This window comes from Sorex araneus, chromosome 4 (assembly GCF_027595985.1).
Source record: "Sorex araneus isolate mSorAra2 chromosome 4, mSorAra2.pri, whole genome shotgun sequence".
Taxonomy (NCBI): Eukaryota; Metazoa; Chordata; class Mammalia; order Eulipotyphla; family Soricidae; genus Sorex; species Sorex araneus.
In genome coordinates this window covers 7,692,356-7,718,999 of record NC_073305.1, presented here as the reverse complement: position 1 = coordinate 7,718,999, position 26,644 = coordinate 7,692,356, and the positions used below count along the sequence as shown (strand labels likewise).

The 26,644-nt window shown below is 56.5% G+C and overlaps 1 protein-coding gene across 2 annotated transcripts in view; it reads right to left on the bottom strand.

The window, feature by feature from the left end:
• The window catches only part of ATG7 (autophagy related 7), a 164,992-nt gene that overhangs the window by 51,672 nt on the left and 86,676 nt on the right, over positions 1–26,644 (bottom strand). For both annotated transcript variants that reach the window (XM_055136278.1, XM_055136279.1), the window contains exon 18: positions 12,461–12,583. In XM_055136278.1, the coding sequence (XP_054992253.1) occupies positions 12,461–12,583 (123 nt within the window). The remainder of the gene's footprint in view (positions 1–12,460; positions 12,584–26,644) is intronic.

Here is a 26,644-nt window from a genome sequence, read left to right as displayed (position 1 = left end):
AGGACCCAGGAGATCAGAGGCCTAAGGAGCGACCGTGGGCAGCAGCTTGCTGAGCTGACCGAGGAGGACAGTCCCCATCGTGAGGCGGAGGGGCCGGAACTCTGGGCGAGGTGGAGCTCTGCCCGCTGCGGTCCAGCCCAGCCTCACGGCGGCTGAGTCAGTAGCCCCCAGCCCCGGGCTTCGGGTCAGTGCCGGTCCCGGAAACTATTATCTCAACTTGGAGCCATGTCTCTGTCGAGGAGGTGGGTCTCATTTCACATCTGGGTTGCACAAAGCTGGCCTCAGTCTGATCCCTGGTACCCTCTATGGTCCCCGGAGCACCGCCAGGAGAGTGACATCGGGGCAGAGAGCCAGAGGGAAGCCCTGAGCACCGCTGGGAGTGGGCCCCCAAACCAAATTATTCAATAAAACAAAATGAAAAATTATTTTAAAGAATACATCTTGGACTGGCCAATGGCTGGAACTAACCGCAAGTGTGTGAGGGGCGGAGGGAAGGTAAGACAGAGAAGGACCAGGAGACAATAACAGCTGGGAAGGATCACGCCGGACAAGAGCTGAGGGTAAAAGTAGGGAAAGGGATATTCTTGATAACCTTTCAGTGTCAACACTGCAAACCACAATGCCCAAAAGGAGAGAGAGAGAGAAAGAGAGAGAGAGAGAGAGAGAGAGAGAGAGAGAGAGAGAGAGAGAGACAGAGACAGAGACAGAGACAGAGACAGAGAGACAGAGACAGAGAGAGAGACAGAGAAGAGAAACGCCTGCCAGAGGCAGGCAGGAAGTGGGGTGTGGGGGGCGACGGGAGGGAATCAGGGGAGTCGGGTGCTGGGAAACGTGCCCTGGTGGAGGGGTGGGTGCTGGAACACTCACGGCTGAAACCCAACCGTGGACAGCTTTGTGCGGGTCTATCTCACAGTGACTCGATTAAAAAGTTTCAAAATATGCATCCTGATTGCATCCAAAGTAGAGTGTCGGTTTGTGTTTGGGGGTCACACCTGATGGTGCTCAGGAGTTACCCTGGATCCAGACTCAGAAATCACTCCTGGCGGGCTCAGGGGACCAGATGGGTGCTGGGTGCTGGGTGCTGGGGACGGAGCCCAGGTCGAGTGTGCGAGGCCAGCACCCGGCCCGCTGTACTCTCTCCCCCACCCCAACGTAGAGTGTTTTTGAGGACCCACGTGCCAAACTTCTGAGTGCGAGGGGGTGGTAAGGACCCCCGGCTGGAGCGTCTGGCTTGCTCATGGCTGATGCTGCTTTGAACCTGGCACCACGGGATCCGAGCACCACAGCGGGGAACCCCGAGCACCGCAGGGGTCCCCCCAAACAATGAAGCCGTTGATGGGATTACTGGAAAGCCCAGCCCCCCTTCTGGGACTGCCCCCCCTGCCCGCAGGAGACAAGCCTTCCCCCTGCCTTTAGGGTTGTTGGGGCTGGGGTGCGGCTCAAGGACCCTGTTCCAAGCTGGCAGGGCGGGGCTCTGGGGCGCACCGGGGGCTCCGCTCCCGTGGCCCCGGGCCCAGGTGCCTCCAGGGGCCCCCAAAGCACCTCCAGGCGGGGGCGACGGTGTGGAGCCGACCGAGATCTGCAGCTGGGAACGATTTGTTCACCCCACCAGCCTCCCCGCCCTCTCCACTGTCAAACCGCCCGCAGGGGCCCGTAACGCCCCACAACCCTTCATTTGCGCACGGCCTGTGTTGTTTACGTTCCTAATTACAGAGCGGGCTCCGCCAGAGAGACGGCGGCGCGGGCCACGCGGTGGCACTGCTGGTGGCCAGCGCACCCCCGGCCCTGCCCCGCTCCCCAGCACCCCCACCCCGCCACACCCCAGAGGTGCAGCTGGGAAGGAGGAGAAGCTGGGGCAGAGAATAACACAGCAGGCAGAGCACATGGCTGGCGTGTGCCCGAAGGCTCAGTTCCCAGGGGCCCTGCCGGGAGAGACCCCTCAGCACGGGGCCGGGAGCGAGCCCTGAGCACTGCCAGGTTTCACTGTATCGCTGTCATCCCGTTGGTCATCTATTTGCTTGAGTAGGCACTAGTAACATCTCCATTCATCCTAGCCCCGAGGTTTTAGCAGCCTCTCTTTACTCATTCTTTCCAGCAGTGCCGCATTGGAGGCTCTTTCAGGGTCAGGGGAATGAGACCCATCATTGTTACTGTATTTGGCATATCGAATACGCCACAGGGAGCTTGCCAGGCTCTGCCGTGTGGACAGGATGCTCTCGGTACCTTACCAGGTTCTCTGAGAGGGAGAACCACACTATAAGAGGTTGTGAGGCTGCGAATGTGGCTGTCCGATTCCAGGAGTCTCTGGATTTTGGCCGTTGATGGGATTACACGGCATGGGGGTGGGGGGAGTCAGTTTGTGGGTGTGGCTGCCAAACTACTGGAAAATGGGGGATCTGGGTGGAGGAGGCCCAGTCCTGATCTGAGCAGACTTGGAGCTTTGCCAGGAGGCCCAAAAATAAATTTTTCAAAAAGGGGGTGTTTGGAGCAATAATACAGCAGGGAGGGCGTTTGCCTTGCATGCAGCCAACCTGGGTTCGATCCCCGGGATTCCATATGGTCCCTGGAGCACCCCCAGGAGTATTTTCCAAGTGCAGAGCCAGGAGTCAGCCCTGAGCACTGCCAGGTGGGACCCCAAACAAAGCAAAATGCAACCAGGCATCTTTTCACGTCCCTGGGCTCAGGGAGACGGCAGAGGCGAGGGGGAGTTGGGAGCATGGGGCCAGGAGCCCCAGTCTGGGGGATGGCCACGGGGCCAGGCGTCACACAGAAGCGTCGGAACAGACTCCAACAAGCCAGGCGGGAAGGGAGCTCACCTCTCTCCCAGGGGAGCACCTGGGGCTGCAGGGGGGTGTCCCATGGGTGGGAGGGGCCTGCGGGAAGCGTCAGAGTAGGAGAGGAAGCAACCATCGGGGAGCAGCAACCCTGTGGCACTCAAGAAACAGGAGCTGCCCAGCCGCATTGGGAGTCAGAGAGACACGGGTTAGAGGCCCAGAAGGGCTGGTCAGACACGGGGCAGGAAGCCCACGTCTGACAGCGCTGGGACTCTGGCGGGGGGAGTCACAGACATGCCAGGCTCCGAGGGACCCCCGAGGCCGGGACGCCTGGTGGGGAGACTGTGGGCCCGAGTGGATAATGCAGGTGTGCGCTTCCTGACGCCTGGCCCGGGCCGAGAGCCTGCTCTCTCCACGGAGGAACGCGCCTTCCCCCAAAGAACAACGGCGGCCTTGCGGGGCGAGGGACTCTTGGCCACGGCCCTGGTTCCCGCTCCCCGGCCCACTCGTACCCGACGAAATCAAACTAATTTCCATCTGATTGTACAATAGTTAGTTTTAAACGGATGTTTCCCCAAGGACAGAAGATAACGGGAAAAGGCAGTGGAGCGGCCGTCCTGGAGAAACCCTCGGGTTTCCTAGGAGACCCCCGGCCCTCCCGCCGCGCTCTGGCTAGAGAGCAGACCGCAAGGGCGCCAGGCCCTGCCAGGAGCAAGCGCACGGTGATGGGGAGGAGCCAGGCCCCGTGGGCACGGGGAGCAGAAGCTGCAAGACCCGGGGGGCTGGGGTGCGCGCTGCCCAGGCGCCTGACCCCAGACAAAGCCCTGGTCAGTGCATGCCCCCCGCCCCACCAACACCACGGGGTCATTGCTCTGCCAGCAATGACGCATCCCTGGGTTACTCAAGGGTTTCCCAGAGTGGCCCCCGACTCCTGAGTCCTGCTTTAGGAAGCCCCCCGACAAATGTCTGGTTTTGAAAATAAAACTCAGAAGCCATGAGCAGCCTTCCAGCTGGTTCATTCACATTCGCTCATAAGAACTAACGCTTGTCAGGGCTGGAGTGATAGCACAGCGGGTAGAGCCTTTGCGTTGCACGCGGCTGACTCGGGTTCGATCCCCAACATCCCATAGGGTCCCCCAAGCACCTCCAGGAGTAATTCCTGAGTGCAAGGCCAGGAGTAACTCCTGTGCATTGTTGGGTGTGACCTAAAGAGGAAAAAAAAAAAAGAACTAACACTTCTCTTTGGAGTCTAAAGGTTTCTGGACTCTCGAGCAACACTTGAGGAGACCCCCTGCCCCACGGGGACCCCCAGCCCCACTGGATGGCGGATGCACAGGGAGAGGAAGTGAAGCAGCCTGTGGCAGGCCAGGGGCAAAGGCTCCTCATCAGAGCCCAAGCCCCCTGCCCCTTCCAGAACATTCCATTTCCAGATCTGTGCTGCCAAAGGCTGAAGAGGTCAGGGCTGATCATTACTTCAGGGGAAGGAGGGACCCTAAGTAAACCGGCCAGTGTCTGGGTACGAGCCCCTCAAGCCGGCGGCTCCGAGGAGCTGGTCCGGGATTGGTGCTTTCAAGTCCAATGCTGAGCCCAGGCAAAGAATAACATACGTGTCAGATGCACATATCTTTTATAAAAACAAAGAGCTGCCAGACTCTTCCCCAGAGCCAAGTTTCACTCCTTGGAATAAAATACGGAGCGGAACAGGGCTGGCCTCTCCTGGGAAAGATGCCGGTCAAGTGACCCAAGACTGAGGTTTAAAACCAAGCAGCACAGTCCCTAGCAGTTACCCGAATCTGTCGTGAAAAACTTAAAGCTTTACTTTGCATAAGACGATACAAACATTCTCCCATTTAGAAGGGGCTCTTTTCCAACCACGATTGGGCTGGAGCGATAGCACAGCGGGGAGGGCATTTGCCTTGCATGCAGCCGACCCAAGTTCGATTCCCAGCATCCCACAGAGTCCCCTGAGCACTGCCAGGAGTGATTTCTGAGTGCACGAGCCAGGAGTAACCCCTGAGCATCGCTGGGTGTGACCCAAAAAGCAAAAAAAAAAGAGAGAGAGAGAAGAAAGAAAACTGGAGCACACCCCCCTCTAGTTCGTGCTGGGAGTCTGACCTGAGAGCGCCAGCGGGCAAGGCCGGTGCTCGGGCACGGAGCTGCAGGCCTCCCTGACCACGGGCGGTGTCCAGGCCGGCACCGGGCACTCTCCGGAAAGCTAACCTCTGCCCCCCCCGCCCCCCACACACACACCAAGGGCCAGTGAGGGCACGCCAACTGCCGGATGCCAGGATCAGGAAAGACACATCTAGACACACTGGACGTCCCCACTCGAGTGTCCCTGCAGGGCCCAAGCCCTCGGCTCAGCTCCCCCACGACGGGCTTGGGAAAGAGGCAAGATGGAGCGAAGCGAAGATTTCAGAACCAAGAATCAATTCAGCTTCCCAGAATCAAAACATGGAAACCCCCCAAACTCAACACGCAGCCGCGGCCGTGCCTGCGAGCGGGCGGGTCAGCTGTGAAAATAAGTCCCGGGGAGAAGGTCACAGGGAGACCCGGGAGCGCCCGGGGCCCCTCTCTGCGGCAGTCAGGAAGCCCCCCGCCCCCGCCCTGCTCTTCCTGTTCCCCGGTCACTGCCCCCGAGTGCCCCACCCCACCCAGACACATTAGACCCCCGCAGAGATAGCTGGGTCTGCTGGAAACGCCACTGGGGGGGGGGGTGTCAGGGGCTTGAGGGAACACACATGTCAGAAACAGTTCATTCCTGTTTGGCTTCTCGATGCCCGAGGCGGCCAGACAGAAGGGCACCTGGAGGGCCTGTCCGGAGCAGGGCAGCCGGCCCACGGGGCACCCGCCCAGCTGCACTGATGATCTGGGGCAGTCACCGTGCCCTGCTGTGAGGACCGTGCAGAGAAGGATGTCCGTGTAGGGATGGGGCGTCTGTGTGTGTGTGTGTGTGTGTGTGAGAGAGAGAGAGAGAGAGAGAGAGAGAGAGAGAGAGAGAGAGAGAGAGAGAGAGAGAAAGAGAGAGGGAGAGGGAGAAGGAAAGGGAGAGAGAGGGAGAGAGGGAGGGAGAAGGAGAGAAAGGAGAGGGAGAGAGGGAGAGAGAGGTAGACAGGGACAGGGAAAGAGAGAGGGAGAGAGGAGAGAGAGGGTGAAAGAGAGAGGGTGAGAGAGAGATAGAGAGAGAGAGGGAGAGAGAGAGAGAGAGAGCACATGCAGAAGAGGTAATAAGCCAGTGATGGAAGAATGCTAACTGCTGAATGGAGGCGGAAGGGTTAGCTGGTTTCTTTATCAGGTTCTCTGTGAGTCTGGGGAAGGAGAGTAGGGTCTCCCGGCACCGAGGGAGGTCACAGAAAATCCGCATGGCCGAGGATCTGGGTCTCTCCGACGTGGGCCCGACGGCCAGGCTCGAGGTGCCTTCCAGCCACCCCCCTGCGGTCCCAGCTGGCACTGAGAGTGACGTCCTTTCTCTCTCTCTGTCCAGAGAGCACTGGGCTGGCGGAGCCCATCCACAGTGCACCCCGCCCTGAAATCGCCTGTTAATCACAGTGCAAGAAGGCACGAGGGGGAGGGGGAGCAGGAAGCAGCATCTTTTTTTTTTTTCTTTTTGGGTCACACCCGGCGGTGCTCAGGGCTGACTCCTGGCTCTCCCCCACGAATCACTCCTGGAGGTGCTGGGGGACCCTATGGGATGCCGGGGATCGAACCCGGGATGGCTGTGTGCCGGGCAAACGCCCTCCCCTCGGACTATCACTCCAGCCCCCTGAGCAGTGTCTTGAGAACCGAGTGCAGCCAGATGGGAGAGAGTCCCGCCCCCGCGGGGGGGGGGGGTTGTCCCAAAAAGAAAAAAAAATTATGGAAAGGATGGTGCTGGAGAGCGCGTATGGTAGGGTGGACGCCTGTTTTCCACATGGCCGACCCAGATTCAATCCCTGGGGTCCCACGTGGCCCCGAGCCCTGACGGGGCAGATCCTGAGTGCAGAGCCGGGTGTAAGCCCAGAGCACAGCTGGATGTGGCCAAATAAATAAAAGGTATGGACAAATCACCTGGACACAATTTCAAACATTTTGCCATAAAAATTGACTTTGGGGAAGTGGGGGCAGTGGCATACCTCACGGCTGTCAGGGACCATATGCGATGCTCAGGGCTCAGACGCAGTGCTCAGGACTCATACACAGTGCTCAGAGCTCTACACAGTGCTCAGGGTTCATACACAGTGCTCAAGGCTCATACAAAGTGCTCAGGACTCACACACAGTGCTCAGGGACCATACACAGTGCTCAGAACTCTTACACAGTGCTCAGGGACCATACATAGTGCTCAGGGCTCATACACAGTGCTCAGGACTCACACATAGTGCTCAGGGCTCATATGTGTGCTCAGGAGATCATACTCAGAGCCAGGGATTAAACTTGAGTCTGCTGATCCTTGCTGACTTAGGGCAAGTGACCATGACTGCTGGACTGCCTGCACGACCTCTCTGGCCCTCCCACACTGACCAACCTTTTCATTTCTTGGTCATACTGAGCGTATGTGAATAAAAAGTTAAAAATCACAGAACTCACAGCACGACACACGGCTCAGGCCCTGCCTTTGTCTTTGCTTTTGAGCCACACCCAGCGATGCTCAGGGGTTACTCCTGGCTCTGCGCTCGGGAATCACCCCTGGCAGTTCCCAGGGGACCCTATGGGATGCCGGGGGTTGAGCCCGGGTGGGCCGTGCACAAGGCAAACACCCTACGGGTCATCCTTATGCTCCGACCCCGGCCCCCCACCTGCCTTTCGACCAACCACCGAGCGCCCGGGAACAGCAGAACCAGAACTAAAGTTCCAGAAGTCGCTGTTCCCACGGTCCCTTCCTTCCTCTTTGGGATCTGAGCCTGCGTGATGTCTGGCCGGGCCCCCGTCCCTCTCCCATGCAGCCCCCAGAGGACGCACCCCCCCACACCTCCCTTCCGAAGGCGGCGAAGTGCCAGCTCTGCTCTCCTCTCCCTGGGTCCTTCCCGAGCACCAGCGTGTGCCACAGCGCCCGTCCAGCGGCCCAGGGCACCTTGGGAAAGCGAGTCCAGAACGCTCCAGGCTGCACTTGCGTTTCCATGCTGAAAGGCGACGGCTTCCTGCTCGCTCCCGCAGTCTCTCCCCGTCACCAGAGAGACCCGGCCGGGGCCCTCAGGGGTCGGCTGGGAAGGAAGACCCCGGGCCAACACCATGCCAGCTGTCCAGTGCAGGTCAGACGGGCGGGCGGGAGCCCGGGCCGAGGGCCGCCTTTCCACGCGGCTGGGTCTGTCCCCGGGTGAGTTTTGTCACTGGAAACCCGCCTGAGTGCTGACACGCGGGTTCCCACCGCTCCCGCTGGCCTCCTTGGGCGTATTTGTCATCGGGGGCCCTTGATGAAGCTGTACATAAATAAGAAACAAAACAAAACAAAAATATTCCGCCGGCACCAAATCAATAGCAGCTGCGGGCTGCAGAGGCCAAAACCTCAGCGTCAAGTGCCAGAGGCCCGGCAGAAACACTTGTTAATTGTGTTATTGACTTTGCTGAAGAGCAAGCGGGCATGCCCGGGAGGTCACCCCACGTGATCGTGATGCCTTGCAGATGACGCTCCCGCCTGGTGAGAAACGGCGTGTTTGCCCCGAGAGCCCTGGATGCTGGAGGCGATGAATCAGAGTCTGCGTCCCAGCGCCGAGTCAGCCGGCAGCGCGGCCCTGCTCTCCGGCGGCCCAGATGTGAGTCCACGGGCCATGTGACGGCTGGCTCGGACCTCTCTTTTCCACAGCGAGCATGAGTCCCCGAGTCCGCAGGACGACGGACGGCCGTGCTGGGCGGACGAGCAGAGCAGCGGGAATCCCTCCCTCCCTCCCGCCACTCTGACCCGGGCGGGGAGAGAACTCGGAGGCGACGTCTAGTCCTGGTATCGTGCCAAGCTGGGCTCCATCCCCGGCATCCCGTATGGGGCCCGGAGCACGGCCAAGTGCGATTCCTGAGTGCAGAGCCAGGAGCAACCCCTGAGCACTGCCAGGTGTGGCCCCCAAAGACCAAGCAAAACAGGAAAGAAGGTGAAACAGTTCAGGCAGTTAGGAGAGAGGGTTTTCGCCTAGGGCCTCTACAACCTGCAGGGCACACTGTCCCTATCCCTGTCATCCCGCTGCTCATCCATTTGTTCGAGCGGGCACCAGTAACGTCTCTCATTGAGAGACTTATTGTTACTGTCTTTGGCATATCCAATACGCACGGGTAGCTTGCCAGGCTCTGCCTCGCGGGCTCGATACTCTCCGTAGCTTGCCGGGCTCTCCGAGAGGGGCGGAGGAATCGAACTCGGGTCGGCCGCGTGAAAGGCGAATGCCCAACCGCTGTGCTATCGCTCCAGCCCACTACGGAGTGTTTTTGTTGCACGGACTCTTAAGAATCCGCCTTCTCTTTGCAGGTGGAGGGAGCTAGAAAATCCATCACATGGGATTAGATTTGTACCAGTGAGATGACGCCTGGGGAGAAAACTGCCCCGCGAGGCTGGTCCCAGCGGGGATGAGGGGATGGGCCACGCGTGCCGTCTGCCCGTCTGCCTGCGACGGAGCGTTTCCTCAACGCGCTCAGCAATGTAGCGGGGGAACCTGAGGGGTGTGTTCTTTGGCGGCTTCAGGCCTCGATGCGTGTCCTTGACGCTGATTCTCACTGGCACTGGTGCCGCAGGGCGCGGGGCTCGGCCCGCAGGGTCACGGCCGCTCCTAGCACACGCCTGCAGGTGAAGGGCTGAGCTTCTGGCGAGACCCGGTTCCCACGGGCCAGGGGTGGAGGGGAAGCAAGGCAGCCATTCCTCGGGAGGCTGAGGCATCCCTCACGGGCAGAAAGGAGTGGCAGGGACGATAGTGTTGCAGTGCTACTAAGTGATCTGGCCGACTAATTTTATTTTTCAGGGTGGTGACTCATACCTGGCAGTGCTCAGGGGCTACTCCCAGCTTAGTGCTCAGGGGTCACTCCAACTGGTGCTCTGGGGATTGAATGCAGGCGTCAAACCCAGGCCTCCTGCGTGCAAAGCAAGTACTCCAGCCCTCTGAACCGTCTCTCCAGTTCCGGTTGAATCTTTTATAACTTCAATATTACTGGATGAAGCCAGCCAGCCCTAAACAAGAACTCAGGGGGAAAATACCAAAACAAAATATTTTATTATGCTGCTAAAAGAAAAAAAAAAAAGAGAGAGCTGGGCCTTTCTATCTGAGAGAGAGAGAGAGAGAAAAAAAAATGTGTGTTTTTCTTATGGAATATCCATGCATGCACTAGGAATCAAACTTGTACATTAAAATGTCTCCTTGAAAAATAACGTAGCCAGGGCAGTGATGGCTGTTGCAATGAGCCTTCTCAGCAAGCAGGATCTCGGGACCCAGCCCTCCGTGGAGCGTTGGAAGAACAACGATGCCTTCCCGAGAGCTGCTGCAGACTCCGGGCCCCGTGTGTGTGGTCAGGGAGATGCAGCGTTTCAATGGCGACCCCCCATCAAACTCTGTTGTCCAGACACCGTGAAGAACACTTGATCCGGGGAGGGGGGAGGGGGCGGGTGTAGAAGGAGGGGTCCTTCCTGCGCGGAAGCCCATCTTGCACCCACGCCTTGTCTGACTATCGAGTGAGTGGGCTTCTGGGTACAGCAACCCTCGTGATTCAGACACACAGGCCTGGGGTTGCTGGGTTTGATTTTTTTTTCATAAGTATGAAGAAATGAGAACATTCAGATTTGGTGGAAAACTCATAATTTTGCGATCTTGGCTGTTGCCAGAGTTTCACACACAGGGCAGGCCAAGCAAAACACACCTGCAAAAAAATCAGAGCCGGCTCCCAAAGCCATCGTGAGCCGAAAGTCTGGCACTAAAATCGGCTGATTCCCAAACCGGAAACCCCAGCTAATGGGGGGAAACTTCAAAAAGGGAGCTGAGGCCTGGGAACGGGACCGTGTCCCCTGCTGCCCCTCCCCCCCGACCCGCTCGTCTCTCTCAGACTGACCCTGGTCACAGGTCCCTCCAACTCCACGGCCCAGCCCGCCAGACTTCATGAAGGAAGCGTCCCCGTCCCCTCGCACTGTTTTTTATTTTCTTTTAGTTTTGGGGTCACACCCGGAGAGACTCTGGGGCTTCCCCTGGCTCTGACTCAGGAATTACTCCTGGCGGTGCTTGGGGCTTCACGTGGGATGGCGGGGATCGAGCCCGGGCTGGCCACGAGCAAGGCAAACGCCCTCCCCTCTGTGGCCCGCTTCAGAGGGTTGAGTTACGGACTCAACGTCGCTTCCTCCGAGGCCGGGACACCCCAAAGCCACGTCCCCCTCCAGGGCACGGCACTGCTCCACAGATAAGACAGGGGCCACGGTCAACTCACACAGCCCGGAACCGTGGCTGGGGCCCCTCAGAGATGCGTCACGTCCCCAGGTCTTGCTCGGGCCCCGAGAGCGAGGCGGCATTTCCCGAATGCCCAGAGGACTCCAGGGAACGCCCAGCGGCGTCCGCTCAGCTCGCAGCCTGTCCCTCTCGGAGCGCGCTCTCCCCTCCCGGGGGTGCGTGAAATCCCCTTTGTCAGCTCGGCCACGTTCACCCCATGCAGGCGACACCTCCTTTCACTGTTCCCCGGATACTCTGCACGCATCACGCCGGGAGAGGGTCCTGAGGCGGGACGGCTTGGCGCTGCCCAGCACCCGGGCCTCAGACACGCACAAACCCTGGCGGCCGCAAGCATGGTGCCGAGACCGCTGCCGGGCGGGCCGGGGATCCAGCCCGTGCCAAGGCGGCGTGAGCACATTGGCAGGAACGGGCTCTGAGAAGGCGGCCCGTGCCCTCGTGCAGGGCCGTGTGCGACGGGCATCTGAACCGCGAGATCGACCTACGGGACTTGCGCCTTCCTCCGAGTCTCCCGGGATGTGACCACGGAAACCCGGGCAGATCTCGACCCTGTGTTCGCCTCCCCAAGAGCAGCCTCTTGCCACCAGAGGCCCCGGCACTGAGCCGGGCCGTGGGCACACGGGGACAGGGGTGGGGAAGAGCAGTGACGAGCAGAAGGACTCGGCACTGACGGCCAACTAGCAGGCGGAGCCATCCCTGTGGTCAAATGCCCTGTGTCGCACCCAGCAGGCCCGGCCACCAGCACACTCTGCTGAGCCCGGGGGGCACTGCGGAAACCACCCGTCCAGGCATCTCTGTCTTTTAACCCCACTTTTCGCACAAACACGTTCGCCGTGGGCTGGGTGGTTCAGACACACCAAAGTTACAGGCCAACAAGCGACTCGTGCCACCGTGAGGTGGCGGCCAGGGAAGCCACAGCACGGCCAGGAGCCAAGAGGATGAAGCCCACCTTATAGTCAAAGCCCGGCCCGGGCACTCCAAAGGCTGGGGCCAGCGGTCAGCAACTTCACCTATGTGCTTCCTGCTCTCCGGACAGCACCGTCCACTCTCCCACAGCCAGAGGCGGGGGTGGTGGTCCTCACCGAGGGCACCAACCCCCGCCTGCTTCATTAACGCGGTAAGCACCCCAACCCCCGGCCCACCTCACCCCTAACTGCAGAGGTTCTCCGTAACGAGCAGAGTGACCGGCTGGTGTTGGATCTAAGGGGTGCAGTCCAATAAACTGCTTCCTCCGTCTTGTCCCTCGAAGCTGAGGCCCCGCCCGGTGCAGACACCGGTGCCCCAGCACGAGGCACGCCCGGTCCTTACCTCTGCGGCCTGAGTCTCCTGATGCAGCAGCGTGAGGCCGGTCAAGTCTTCTAGGAAGGAATGTGAAGAGTTGAACACCTTGGCTAAGAAATTGAATCCGTCTCGCTCATACTGATCAAGAACCTGCAAGACAGGGGGGACTTTCTTAGGAAGGGGTGCACCCTGCCGCCATGGCGGCTCACCACTCAGTTAAATATTCGGGATTTTCTGGAGCATGTGGCCACACCGGTGGCCACACGGACCTCTCTGAGCCCCATGGGGCCGATGTCCCAGCAGGAACACACCAGGTCGGGGGAGAGTGAAACGCAGACGCCAACTAAGCTCATGAACAAAAACAGGAGCACAGGAGGCTCAGTGAGCAACACAGCTGAGTAAGCCTCAGACGAGGACTGAATGTTCCCAAGGTGATAGGAGAATTTTCACAGTTTTTCTTTCACTAAGTACTTTTTTTGATTCTTCCATTAGCCAGTTAGTGGTAACAAGCAATATCGAAAATCACTTATTTGGGGCCTGCTAGGGGGGCAGGCTCGAGGGGTGGTTGGCAAAATGGGGGCTCTGGGGGCAAAGGGACGGTGGCCGTGGGGGTGGGGAGGGGCTGGGATACTGAATGCCTGTGACAAAGCGTCGTGAGCAACTCCGAAAACACAACATGTAAATAAGGTGAGGAAAGATCCTTTCCAAGGGGGTTCCGGTTTTGAATGCTGAGTAAGGTCCTAACTCCCAGCGAACCCCTGCCAAAGGGGAGAAGGAACTGAGCCCCCAAGGGTGCAGGAGCATATCCACTGGAGGCCACAGGGGGCTCCGCAGCCCTGCAAGCCCGCCGAGCGCAGGGCACGCTAGGGATCCCGCCACACACGTGCGGCCTGGCCACCACGGGTGACCAGGACACCGTGCTGGCACGGAGCTGGGAGCAGCAGCAGAAGAGAGAGTTTGGTGTCAGAAGTCGGGGGGTTATTCACGGGCAGCTGCATGAGGGGGTCCTGGGTGCTGCTGGGACACTTTTCCACCTGGGAGCTGGTGACCCAAAGGGGACGGGTCCGAGTCTAGCAGGTGAAGAGAACGAGGCTGCGGCTCCTCACCGCACCCGGAAACTGGCGGGGAGCTGTCGCCGCGGCAGGAGCAGCGCACAGGGAGCTCGAGTTCAGCCGCTTCCTCCTTCCACACCGGGGATGCGGGGCGGAGGCTGCGGGGGAAAGGGGCCCCTCTCGGCGCCCGGATTCAATCCCTGCATCACCTCCCGCTCCCCCACCCCTAAGAAAGAAATGAAAATGCAACAACCCTTCCACCCAGCAATGAGAGAGACAGAGACAGAGAGATGGAGAGAAAGAGAGAGAGAGGAGACAGAGGGGGAGAGAGGGACAGAGGGGGGAGAAGGGAGGAGAGAGTGGTGGGGGAGAGAGGAAGTGAGAGGAGGGGATGGGGGAAAGAGAAAGGGAGAGAGAGGGAAAGAAAGGGAGATGGAGAGAGAGAAAGGGAGAGAGGAGCATGGAGGGGGAGAGAGGGAGAGAAAGGGAAAGAGAGAGGGGGAGAGAGGGAGAGAAGAGGAAAGGGAGAGAGAGGGAGTGATATGGAGAGAGAGGGAGAGTGAGGGAGAGACAGGGAGAGACAAGGAGAGACAGGGAGGTCTCGTGGGCACGGCAGGTGACTGGACGCCGCTGCCCAGGGCCCATCTCGTCTCTTAACTGAATCTCGTGCCTGGGCAGCAGCGCATAACCTGGGTCTGGTGCAGGAGTGAGGCGGGGCGGGCTGGTGGTGCAGGGGCCAGAACACAGGTCCTGCAGCACCTGGCCCCGGAACTCAGCCCGTGCAGCCCTAGGGGTCCAGATCGCTGATCCCGAGGGTCACTACATCACCAGCTTCTAGGACTGGGCGGTCCAGCCCGCACCACCCGGCCGAACTTCCCAGGGAGTCTGGAGGCCGGGCCCCCACCCCAACAAAGGGAAGCGGCATCTCCAGAGCTGACCCCCAAGGGCACGCGCTAGACTGAAGACGTCTGAATTACGCTGCTGGAATGGTGTTGGGCTACACTCAGCGGGGCTCAGGGCTGACTCCTGGCGGTGCCTGGGGACCCCGTGGGTGCCCGAGTGAACCCCCTGTAAGGCCAGTGCCTGGTCCCTGCAGGGGCCCTCTGCCCCGGATGTGCTTTGAAAAGAAAGGTAAGAAAGAAGGAGGCAGGCGGAAGGTCAGCAGGACGAGCTGGTTCACACAACAGTTCTCTTTGAAGAAGGCGCCCCCTGACCACCCCAACACACACACCTGCCACCCCCTGGCACCAAGCATGCCTCCCGCATGCGCCTTTCTTCTTCTGGAATTTTCCAGATTGTGCTCTGTGTTACTCCTTCAGACAAAAGCACATCCTCTGAGGGGCCCCGCCCTTGGGCCCGGGAAGTGAGGGGCTCAGGGGGGCAAGGCCAGAGTGCTGAGCTGGAGGGTCGAGGACCACAAAGGCACGGGGTCTGGGGTCAGAGGTCAGGGGGGCAGGGACGGCCCCGGAGGGTGGTGAGAAGGGAGGGCCAGAAGCCCAGCAGCCCGTAGCGGCCCCAGCTCTGCTCAGGGCAGGGACACGGGGAGAGGGGGGGCGGGGGGAGGGGTTCAGGAGCTCCTGGGCCTGGGGGCTGGCAGGCTGGGGCTGGGAGGGGCTGAGGAGCGTGCAGGGCGGGTGGGAGGCCCTGAAGTCTAAGGGCAGGCGAGGAAGGAGGGACCTGGAGTCCCATGGGGGACAGAGCAGCCTGGCGGGGTGAAGGGGGGAGCAGACTCTGGCTCCTGTCAGGGAGCCCCCCAGCCCAGCACCCCTGCATGCCAGGTCCGGCCAACTCTGCAGAGTACAACGGACATAACTCCAGGGGACCCCTCTGGCGCCTTCCCGCCCACCCTGACCTCAAGCCCGTGTCCCCTGACAGCTGTGGGGACCACCTCACTGCGGAGGACAGGGCCTCTCGGCCGGGCCGCAGGACTCGGGGGTTACGGTGAGCTGTTGTTAAGGGGCCCGACTCGGGGCGAGCGTGGCAAAGGGACCCTCTGGGGGCACGTTCCGCCAGGCGGCGCTTCCCAGAGTCTCTTTATGTGCTGGAAGTTAATCCGGGCTGCGAGGAGGACAAGCAGCTTATAAAAGCTACCAGGATTTTTTCCGCCCTACAAACAGCTTAACCTGCTTAAAGGGGAAAACGTGTTTTAAATTACTCTCCTTCCCCACAGAAAGGGCGGGGGGGGGGGAGGTGCCGTCACGTGACCCAGGGCCCTGCAGCCCCCACCGGAGCTACACCTGCCAGGCGCGGCACGCCCCCACGCCCTGCAGAGACGGTAGAAAGATCCAGAACCTTTCCCAGCTAGGAAAGGAGCCGGCCCCTCCCCTCGCCCTTGGCCGGAAGGGGACTGCAACTTCTCTTGCCGGAACTGCTGGCGCTGGACCAGATCAGCGCCACACTCGAGCCTTGGCCTGGCTTTGGCTCTTGGGCTACACCCGGCGGTGCTCACCCGGCGGTGCTCACCCGGCGGTGCTCAGGGCTTCCTCCTGGCTCTGTGCTCAGGGAGCGGGCGGGGTGTTGGGGGTGGCTTCGGGGGAGCCCCGGGCCTGTCTCCTCTCTCGGGCCCCCTGCAGCCTTCCTAAGTGCCTCAGTGACCTCCCACTGGGGGTGGCCTGTCCACGCCACGGTCTTCCTCTCACGGGAAGCAGAAGGGGTTCGGGTTTTGCAGCTCTCCCGTGAGACTCTGGGACCGGGAACCGCGGACCCGACCTAACAAAACGCAGCTGATGTTTCGGTCCACAAAAGAAGAACCACGTGGTGAAGCGCTGATTTCAAAGGCTCCGCGGCCGGGGCCAGGGCACAGCAGGGAGGGCGCGGGCCTTGCACACGGCTGACTTGGGTTCGAGTCCCGCATCTCATGTGATCCCCTGAGCACTGCCAAGAGTAGCCAGGAGTAATTCCTGAACACAGAGCCAGGAGACGCCCCTGAGCATCACCAGGTGTGGCCCCCAAACAAAAGTTCCAACAAGAGAAAAACAACCAAAAAAGTTCCCGTGGTTTAGAAACCATGCGGTCACTCTCAATGATTTGAAAAGACACGTGTGTCATGTTTGCTTTTTTTTTTTATACGGTGCTCAGGGATTACTCCTGGCTCTGTGCTCAGGAACCATTCCTTACACACCTGAGGTCCTTACACACTCTGGGAACATGCCGTGCCCGGGACTGAACCCTGTCGGCGGCGTGCAAGGCAGCGCCCTACCCGCCCGGCCCTACCAGCTCCGTGTCCATCACGTGTGTCTCTACTGCTGAACACTGAGGGTAAACGTCCAGTGTCTGAGCGGGTGATGCAGGAAGCCAACGGGACTGCCGGGCCTCACCCCGGGAGCATCCACAGAAGGGGCCGTTCCCCTCCCTGCTGCGGCGTGCTGGGGGCCAACCCTGCGCCCCAGAACTGTGGGAGGAGCCCCCACTCCACACAGGGGGCTGACACCCTGCCGGGAAGGCCAAGGAACACTCTGAGCAGTTTCCGTACTGGAGCCGATCAGAGAAGGAGAAAAGGAGCCCCAGAGAGGCAGCGTTTACGATACCCTCCCTGCCCCCAGCCCCCTCCCCCCACGGACTGGCACCCCGAAAAGCCTCCCTCTAACCCTAACAGGGACCCCTGAGCTATCCTGCTTCCTCCACCCAAGCCCCAGTCCATTTCCGCCTCCTACAGGAAGTCTTCCGATGAAGCCCAGGCCCGTGGGCCTGGGTGCTGACGGGGCTGTGGGCACTGGGCTGCCTCCCTGCCGTCCTGTCGCCGGGAGCCGATGGCACCTCCCAGCTCCGAGACAGGCTCAAGAGCCAGGCCTGGGCGCCTGGGCACGCTGGCGAGCAGAGCGGGGCAGGAGGCTGCCTCCCGGGGAGCTGAGCCCACCCACGGGGCAGGACGGGCGAGGCCGCGCGTTCAGAGAAGCAGGGCAGAGCCGCGGCCAAGGTACGGAACAGCGTGTCAAACCCCACAGGCCTCGCTGGGAGAAGGACTAGGGTGTCGGCACAGGGAACAAACAAGCCTTTTCTGAAGTCGCTGTGCGGGACACGGTACTCTCGGGTAACCGGTGCAAGACGGGCTCAGAGGCTGGAGCTTTCCGGTCATGATGTCAGAGAGCCTTGACACTGGGCCCCTGAGCTGTGGGGTAAAAGTCCCCGCGCTACAGGGCTTCCGCTAGACTTCCTACGGTAGGACACACCGAGTGGGGCACGGGGTGACCGGACCAATGTCCCAGCTTCCCATGGGTGTCGCTGGGGCAGATGGGAGGGGCGTGGGCTGGAGCACGTGCCCTCTCTGAAGGGGGGGCGTGCCCGACTCAGTACTGCCACCAGAACAAAGGGCTCCTGCCTCCAGTCCTGGCCAAGAGGGGTTCACCAGAGATTATCACTATAGAAAGGTAAGCGGGGGCTGGAGGGAGCACAGTGGGTAGGGAGCACCCACTTAAGCACCTACTTAAGGTAGGGAGCTGGCCTTGTAGGCTGGCAGACCCAGCTTTGATCCCCGGCACCCCTGAGCCCGCCGGGAGTGATCCATGAGTACAGAGCCGGAGTCGGCCCTGAGCACAGCCGGGGTTGACCCCAGAACCAAAAGCCAAACCGAAATCATCTCCCCCACCAAATAAACACATCAAGCCACCAGAAACATACTGTGGTGACCGGAGAGGCCAGTACGGAAAGTGCAGGGCAAGAGGAGAGAGGGCGACACGAGTCCAGCTAGCAGAGCTGGCCCCGGGATGAGAATGCGGACAGACGGACAGACTCCAGGGGGCATTTGTTCGAGAACAAGCGATGTTCAGTGAAAACAACAGGCTTTGTGGCAGCTGAGCCAGCCCAGTTCCCCGCCCCTTCCGGCACCCACCTGAGCGGTGACCCTCAGCACCGACAGCGCCCAATCTGGGGGGACGGAGAGCTGGGGTGCAGCTCCGTCAAAACTTCAGTAACCACCTGTCCTGTGAGCCCCCGACTCCAACACACACACGCGCACACACATGCACACACACACGCGCACACACGCGCACACACATGCACACACACGCGCACACACATGCACACATACGCACACACATGTGCACACACACGCGCGCACACACGCTGTATCTGTGGCCCTGGCTGCAGTTCCCCACCGGGGACGCCTCTTCCCCAGGACTTTCTGATACTTGTTCAGACGCGACAAAGCAAGGGCTTGACATTTTGATCTCCTGAGCTGGGAGACAACAGCAGAAGCAACCAAAAGTGTAAAGGGAAAAACTGGGGGACACTCAGCAGGCTTTCGAGGGCCCGCACACTCTTCTCGGGGACCTCGGAGTAAGGGGAGGTAAGCTCTTACCTCTAGCTGACCTGCGGATCTCTGGGGGAGGAAAGGCAAGGCACAGTTCTTTTCTGTTTTTTTCTTTTTGGGGTACACCCGGCGATGCACAGGGGTTCCTCCTGGCTCTGCACGCAGGAATCACTCCCGGCGGGCGGCATAGCTCTTAACTGCTGAGCTCCCCAGTTCCGTCCAGCATGTGGCGACGGCCCTCAGCCAAGGCCTGGGCTTCTGGGTCCAGGCATTTAAGGAAGCCTTGGCCGACCCACGAAGTCCACCAAACAGAAACTTCATGGTCCCACAGGACAAAGAACACAAGCTCAACAGACACACGGAAAAGTCTCCAAGTACATGCAAGTGGCAGCGGCGAGGAGCGTCAATCAATACGAGGGACCGAGGATTTAATTTCCAGAATTGCCACATTACAATGATTTAAAATGCTCAGTTTTCAACAGAAGATTACTCCATGTAAAGTAATTGGAAAGTACGTCCCACACACAGAAAAATAAAAAAATAAACAGCAGCCAGTAGAAACTGACCCTCAGGGAGTTATTAAAGAAGGCTTACAACTGCTATTTTAAGTGGGTTCAAAGGGCTAGAAGAAACCACATCGACAGGACTGAAAGAATGAGAATAATGCCTCCCCCAAAATACGAAACGCCAATAAAGGGATGGGAATGCTTTAAAACGAGAAGAGGAACGGTGGTGCTGGAAAAACTCGCTAGAGATGTTTGGCATCTGATGGGGGCAGGCTGCACAAAAGCAGCAGTGAGCTTGAAGACAGGCCAGTGGGGGCCCGCAGCCTGGGACAGGAAGGGAAGCAGCGGTGAGGCGCGGGGCAGAGCCACCTCCCACGGAGGAAAGGGCAGAGAAGATCTCCGATAAAGGAGGGGCAGGGGCTTCCGACATCTGGTGGGAGCATTCGCGGCACACCCAAGAAGGTTGCCTCAATTCGACCCGAACCATAGAAACACGCCTCTGGACACATCACACTGCCAAATGACAAACTGGGAATCCTCCAAGTGCAAGGAAAAGCCTATACCGCAAAGGGGACGATCAGAGTCAACTGTCATCAGAAACTGCGGGGCCCAAAGTGTCATCAGAAACTGCAGGGCCCAAAGCGGCAGAATGGAATATTCAAAAGTGCCAGTGTCGGGCGGAGGGCAGGGAGGGCGGGAACAGCACCCTGTCAAGTAAGCATTTCATATCCAGCAAAACTGACTTTAGAAAAACTAAGAAGAAATCAGCACGATTCCCAGAGAAACCGAAACTAAGAGACTCCATAACCAGGAAACCTGCGCTCTGCGGAGTATTACAGGGTTCGAGATACTCGGTCAAACCCACAGAAGACGTGAAGGGCACAGACAGAAACAACTGGAAGGCTGAAGCTCAGGGACTGGAGCAACAGAGCAGTGGGCAGGGGGTTGCTGAGCATGCAGGTGACCGAGGTCCGGTCCCCGGCAGCCCATGTGGTTCCCGGAGCACCCCAGGAGTGACCCCCCATGCAGAGACATTGCTGGGGATGCACAGCCCTCACCAAAATAAAACATAAAATATAGGGCCAGAAGAGAGAGAGAGAGAGAGAGAGAGAGAGAGAGAGAGCGCAGGAGAGAGGGAGAGGGAGAGGGAGAGAGGGAGGGAGGGAGGGAGAGAGGGAAGAAGGGAGAGTGCTGAACTGAGTGTTCTGTGCCGAGGCGGCCAGGGTTAATCCGCACCATCATGACTCCCCTGAGCATCACCAGGAGAGACCGCTGAGCACAGAGCAAGGAGCCACCTCTGAAAACCCTGCCAGGTGTGGCCCAAATGCCCCCTCCAAAAAAGAAAAAAAAGAACCCATAAAAGACAGGATGAACGTATTTCATCATTTTTTCCTTCCATGATTCAAAATGGGCTGGAGCGATAGCACAGGGCGTTTGCCTTGCACGTAGCCGACCCAGGTTCGATTCTTCCACCCCTCTCGGAGAGCCCGGCAAGCTACCGAGAGTATCCCACCTGCAGGGCAGAGCCTGGCAAGCTACCTGTGGGGTATTCAATATGCCAAAAACAGTAACAAGTTTCACAATAGAGATGTTACTGGTGCCCGCTCGAGCAAATCGATGAGCAACGGGATGACAGTAATATAGTGATGATTCAAAATATAAATGCAAAGCACTGTAGCACTGTCGTCCTGTTGTTCATCGATTTGCTTGAGCAGGCACCAGTAACGTCTCCATTGTGAGACTTGTTACTGTTTTTGGCATATCGAATATGCCACGGGTAGCTTGCCAGGCTCTGCCGTGCGGACAGGATACTTTCAGTAGCTTGCCGGGCTCTCCGAGAGGGACGGAGGAATCGAACCCGGATCGGCCACGTGCAAGGCAAATGCCCTACCCATGTGCTCCAGCCCAATGCAAAAAAGAATTATAAACCTGTATTATTAGATAATCTACAGATGTCATTTGTGTGACAAATAGCAAGAGGAAGAGGAGGAAAATGAGCAGAGAGGAGCAAGGTTTCTGTATATTATTGATAAATTGATCTTAAACTAATCCACATTATTATAAATTAATATTTTAATTGTAATTCCCGGGGTAGCTGATGAGAAATGAGCCCAAAACTATATTGTAAAAAGAAGATACAAGGGCATTACAATGGTCCACTAGAAAATGCCTATTTGACAAAAAAGAGTATAGTAGTAGAGGAACAAAGAGAAAGAACAGAAGACAATGAGCACAAATGACAAAAACGGCAGATGTCCATCTTCCCTTCCCGTCCACATTAGACGTACCGGAAATGAGTGACACTCCAACTGGCAGGCAGTCGTGTGTGTAAAAAGAAGAAAGATCCATCAGCACAAAAACCAAAGTAGGTTGGAAGTGCAAGAGCAGAAAAAGACAGTCCACTGTTGGAGAACATTGGGTTTCCCCTGCTCCTCCCGCAGGGAGCTTAGGTGTACTCAGTTACTCCCACCACAGTGCTCCAGAGGCACACCCAATTCCATCAGGCACTGGTCATCCTATATTGCTTTTCTCTTTCCTTTATGTCCTTTGCATGGTTTAGCAATGACCTTTCGTACAGACACAAGAAGACAATTTATGCTATGCTTTTGTCATGAGTTAAATAACTCCGGATAATATGTACTCGTGGGCATTGTTCATATTTACTTGATTTAAGCTTCAGTTGCCCTTACTTCCTGTCACTGTCATCCCGTTGCTCATTGATTTGTTCGAGCGGGCACCAGTAATGTCTCTCATTGACTTATTGTTACTGTTTTTGGCATATCCAATATCCTCAACAGGAGGGTCCCGGCAAGGGACATGGATGGACCAAGGGCAAGCTGTAAGCTATCCTGGCATCGAAAAAGGACAAGCTAAGCGCCATAAGAAGTATAATAAGCTAAGAGCACGGTCAAGGGACAACTCATGACCCAAAAAGAAGTAACTGAATAAGGACTCTGATGGGGTTAGGAGAGACTAACCTGGCCTGAGGACCGTGATCTGGGGTATATAGCGAGATGTCCCCAGGAGGAGCCACCTTTAGGCTTACTATATCTCTTACTGTGTTCCTACAAAATGGCTAGAAATGTTATTAAGAAGTAAATTCGCTGTGATTGTTTAAATGGAGAGGAGAAAGCAATGCACCCAGGATGGAATCCTGCCCTTATTAGCGGATCTCCTAGTAATCTGGAGTGTTGAACCCCCAGATGAGATTTTGTCCTTGAGTTCATCTCCTAGAAGAACTTCCCCTGAAGGAGTGGCGTTACATCTGTTATTATTATGATAATGTTCAATGCCACCATTGTGTACCCCCACCCTTCACCATTTCCATATAATCACGCTGTGAGATGAGAATAAACAGCCCCTGACTACCAACTAGCCTGTGGCCCATTCCTTCCTTCACTCGTGGCCGCTAGCAGGCTTAGGGAGGCGGTTCTCAGCCACCAAATGCAAGCGTTGCACACCCACACTTGGACGGTATGAAATGGGTAAGTTCTGAGCTCCAGCTCCCAGCAAGGTGAGGGAGGGAACATTCAAAAGCAAGGCAGACTTGAGATTTCTCGGAGAATTCATGGGAAACTTCACACGCACACTGGACTAGACAGAGGCAAGGGGGAAGCACATGAGTGTGGTCAGGTGACCACTTCTCTGAGTGCATAGCGACACCCCCATGCTGTGCCTTACACGGAGAGCTTATATATCAGCGAGAGTTCAGTATATCGATGAGAGTCCAATAAAGCTGCTCAGGAGGGAGGAAGAAAGACTGACTGCACGCAAGCAGGAACCAAGAGAGGGAGTTGGAAAGACTTTATTAATGTCATACACAATAGACTCAAAGACAAAAATTGTTATCTGAAACACGATATCATGATAAAAGGGTCCATATATCAAAAGAATATAGTAATGAGAATAATATTTGTGTCTATTAAAAAAACAGGCCCCCAAATACATAAAGCAAAAAAAAAAAGCGATGGGAACAAAAGGAAAAACACACAAACAACAATAACTGGAAGGTCAGCGATGCACTTCTGGAATGGACAGAACACCTGGACAGGACATCGGCAGGAGAAAGAAGGCCCGAACACGCCATGACCAGCAAACCTGGGCAGGTGTGACTGGACACTCACCCAACCCACTGAGCGCGGGGACACATCCTTCCAATACACCAGGGACAGCCAGGCTGCACCGGGCCAGACAAGGAAACGCTGATGAAGTGAGGGAGGAAATTGGGAAACTCACAGTATCTGTGCATCAAACGACACAATCCTCAAAACAGTGGGTCATACTATGCAGACCATGGACCAGGAAACTGGTACACAGATGCCTGGAACCCTCAACTGGCCATGAGGAAGAACAAAATCATGCTGGTTGCTGCCAGGTGGACGCAACTGCGGAGACCAGGCTGAGTGGCGTCGGCCAGAGAGCGCCAGAGGCTAGAACGAGACTAGTAGGAAATGACAAACGCCCAAAGGCAACCGACTCTGCGCTAAGGAACTGAGCTTGGGGGGTGGTGGTGGGTAGGACGGGGAGCGGAAGCTGAGACGCAGTGCGGGGAGGGGGGCTGGAATGCTGCACCCACAAAACCTGAGCAGTAACAGTATTGTAAATCACAGAGCTTAAAAATGAAATGAGGAGGCTGGAGTGATAGCAGAGGGTAGGGCGTTTGCCTTGCACGAGGCCGACCCGGGTTCGAATCCCAGCATCCCATATGGTCCCCCGAGCACCACCAGGAGTAATTCCTGAGTGCATGAGCCAGGAGTGACCCCTGTGCATTGCTGGGTGTGACCCAAAAAGCAAAAAAAAAAAAATGAATTTTATAAACTGCCAAATATTTTGAGATGAGTGACAAGAAAAAATACAACTTAGGAAACGTACAAGATGGATGAGCACAGAGCTTGGAAATTTAGAGCCATAAATGACAAAAGAATAATACTTTGAAGTAAATCACCTTAATTCCCTCTCTAAAACCCAAGTGAAACAGCACACTAAATGCAGAACAAACAGAAAGAAGGAAGGGAATATCAACAACGGACAGAAAACCAGAATGTTGATTCTTTGAAAAGATAACAAAGTGGACAAATCTCTCGACTGACCAAAAATAACAGAGAGAGAAGACTCACGCCACTATTATTAGGAATGAGAATAATCAATCTTACAGATAGGAAAAACTATGTGGAAATAACATGAACGCTTGTGTGCCAATAAACAAGATAAGCTCGATGTTCCGGGAACATTCTAGAAGACCTCAGCCCTGAAAATGACAAAAGGAAGAGAAAAGAAACCTTAATAGAGTTAAGAAAATAAGCTCAATTGTCAATAAAAGTACTTTTCGCAAGGAAAAGTCTTGAGGGTCTTGCTAATATATTCCACTAGATATTTTAATAATTTATTAATCTTTCATCATAAACTTTACCCAAAAAATATAAATAGGAAACATATTTCAACACATTTTGTGGAGCCAGTATTCGGTTGATGTTAGAATGGGACACAGATATCACAAATAAAACTACTAGTGTCCCTTAAGACAACAGATGCCAAAATCTTCACTAACATTGTCTGTGCGGTGCAGCAACGTCTACGGAGAGTATCTGCCACCGCCAAGCGTTATTTTGGGGCTCCGCGCACACCGCCAGGGATCAGTTCTCAGCACAGGGCCTGGAACAGTGCCCGAGAATCGCTGGGTAGGGCCGTCCACCAAAACCAAACATAAATAAATAAGTAAATTAAGTAACAGTGACAACTTATGGTCTTAAAACATAATTTCAAAATATTAAAGTGGTATATTGGGAAATCCTGGTTGGTTCAAAGTGTGAAAAATCAAATAAATGCTAGTCAATAATTGTTGCTGCTGTTACTATTATTATTGTTATTATTATTATTACTTGTGTTTTGGCCACACCCAGTGATGTTCAGCGTTGCTCCTGGCTCTGTGCTCAGGAATTCCTCCTGGCGGAGCTTGAAGGACAATATGGGATGCCAGGTCGGCCGCGGGGGAGGCACTGGACTACCGCTCGAGCCCCCGAATTATTATTTTTTAATAGCACTGTAGCACTGTCATCCCATTGTTCATCAATTTGCTCAAGTGGGCACCAGTAACGTCTCCACTGTGAGACTTGTTGTTACTGTTTTTGGCATATTGAACAGACCACAGGGAGCTTGCCAGGCTCTGCCATGCAGGCGAGATACTCTCAGAGCTTGTGGGCTCTCCGAGAGGGGTGGAGGAATCGAACCCGGGTGGGCCGAGTGCAAGGCAAACGCCCTACCCATTGTGCTATTGCTCCAGCCGCGAAATTCATCATAAAAAAAAAAAACCTGCTAGCACTATTTTCTGAGGAGTGTGGAGGTATTGGGCACACCCCAAAGTGTTCAGGACCCCTCCTGGCCATTGCTCTGGTCTCCCAAACAAACAAACAACCAAAAAAAAAATAAATCAAAGAATAAAATAAATACAAAGACGCAGGCTTAAGATGGGTAAGGAGGTGATCATCTCTGAGAGCTGGGTGACATTTAATGACAACTCTGGGGTGCGGTGACGCCGGTGGCGTGTGGGAAGGGAGTAACAAGTTGAGCTTAAAATGCAGGTGGAAATGTAAGGGATTCAGAATAATCAAAATGGTCTTGAAAAAGAACCAGCTGATGATCTCATACTTCATGGCTTCAGACTATACTGGAAGGCAGAAATAATTTATGTTCTATGGTAATAATAGCGTAAGAACAGAAAAGCAGATCACAGGAACAGGACTGAGAGTCTAACAGCAATTCCTTAAATATTTGATGGTCATAATAAGCACCTACCAGGGGAAAAGAGAGAAGTGGCTTCCCAACACGCAGTGCTGACAAGTGTCATACACAAAAGAAGGAAGAGGCTCTGACTATACACCACACACAAAAGGGAACGCAAAATGGGGGATACGCCGCAATAAATGAGCAAGGAAAACCATACTCTTACAAAGAACCCGGACTAGGGCAAGAGCGGTATACACGGCGGACTTGGGTTCAATCCCCAGCATCCCAGTGTTCAGTGGTCCCCTAAACACTGCCAGGAGTCATTCCTGACTGTAGAGCCAGGAGTCACCCCTGAGCATCGCTGGGTGTGACCCCCCCAAAAAAAAAGAATCCTGACTGGGACCTGAGTAATAGCACAATAGGGAGGGCGTTTGCCTTGCATGTGGCTGACCCAGGTTCAACCCCGGCATCCCATACAAGTCCCCTGAGCACTGCCAGGAGAAAAGCCCTGAGCATTGCCCCCTCCCCCGAGTGAGTTCTCATGTCTTAGGGCCAACAACTGAGTTATGGCAACAAACCCCGGAAAAGAAATACATGAATTAGGACTGGAACAAAAATGGAAAACCACTGTACTTCCAAGGCTCTCCCCGAAAAGTAAGACAAGCCCTAGAGGAAGAGAAGA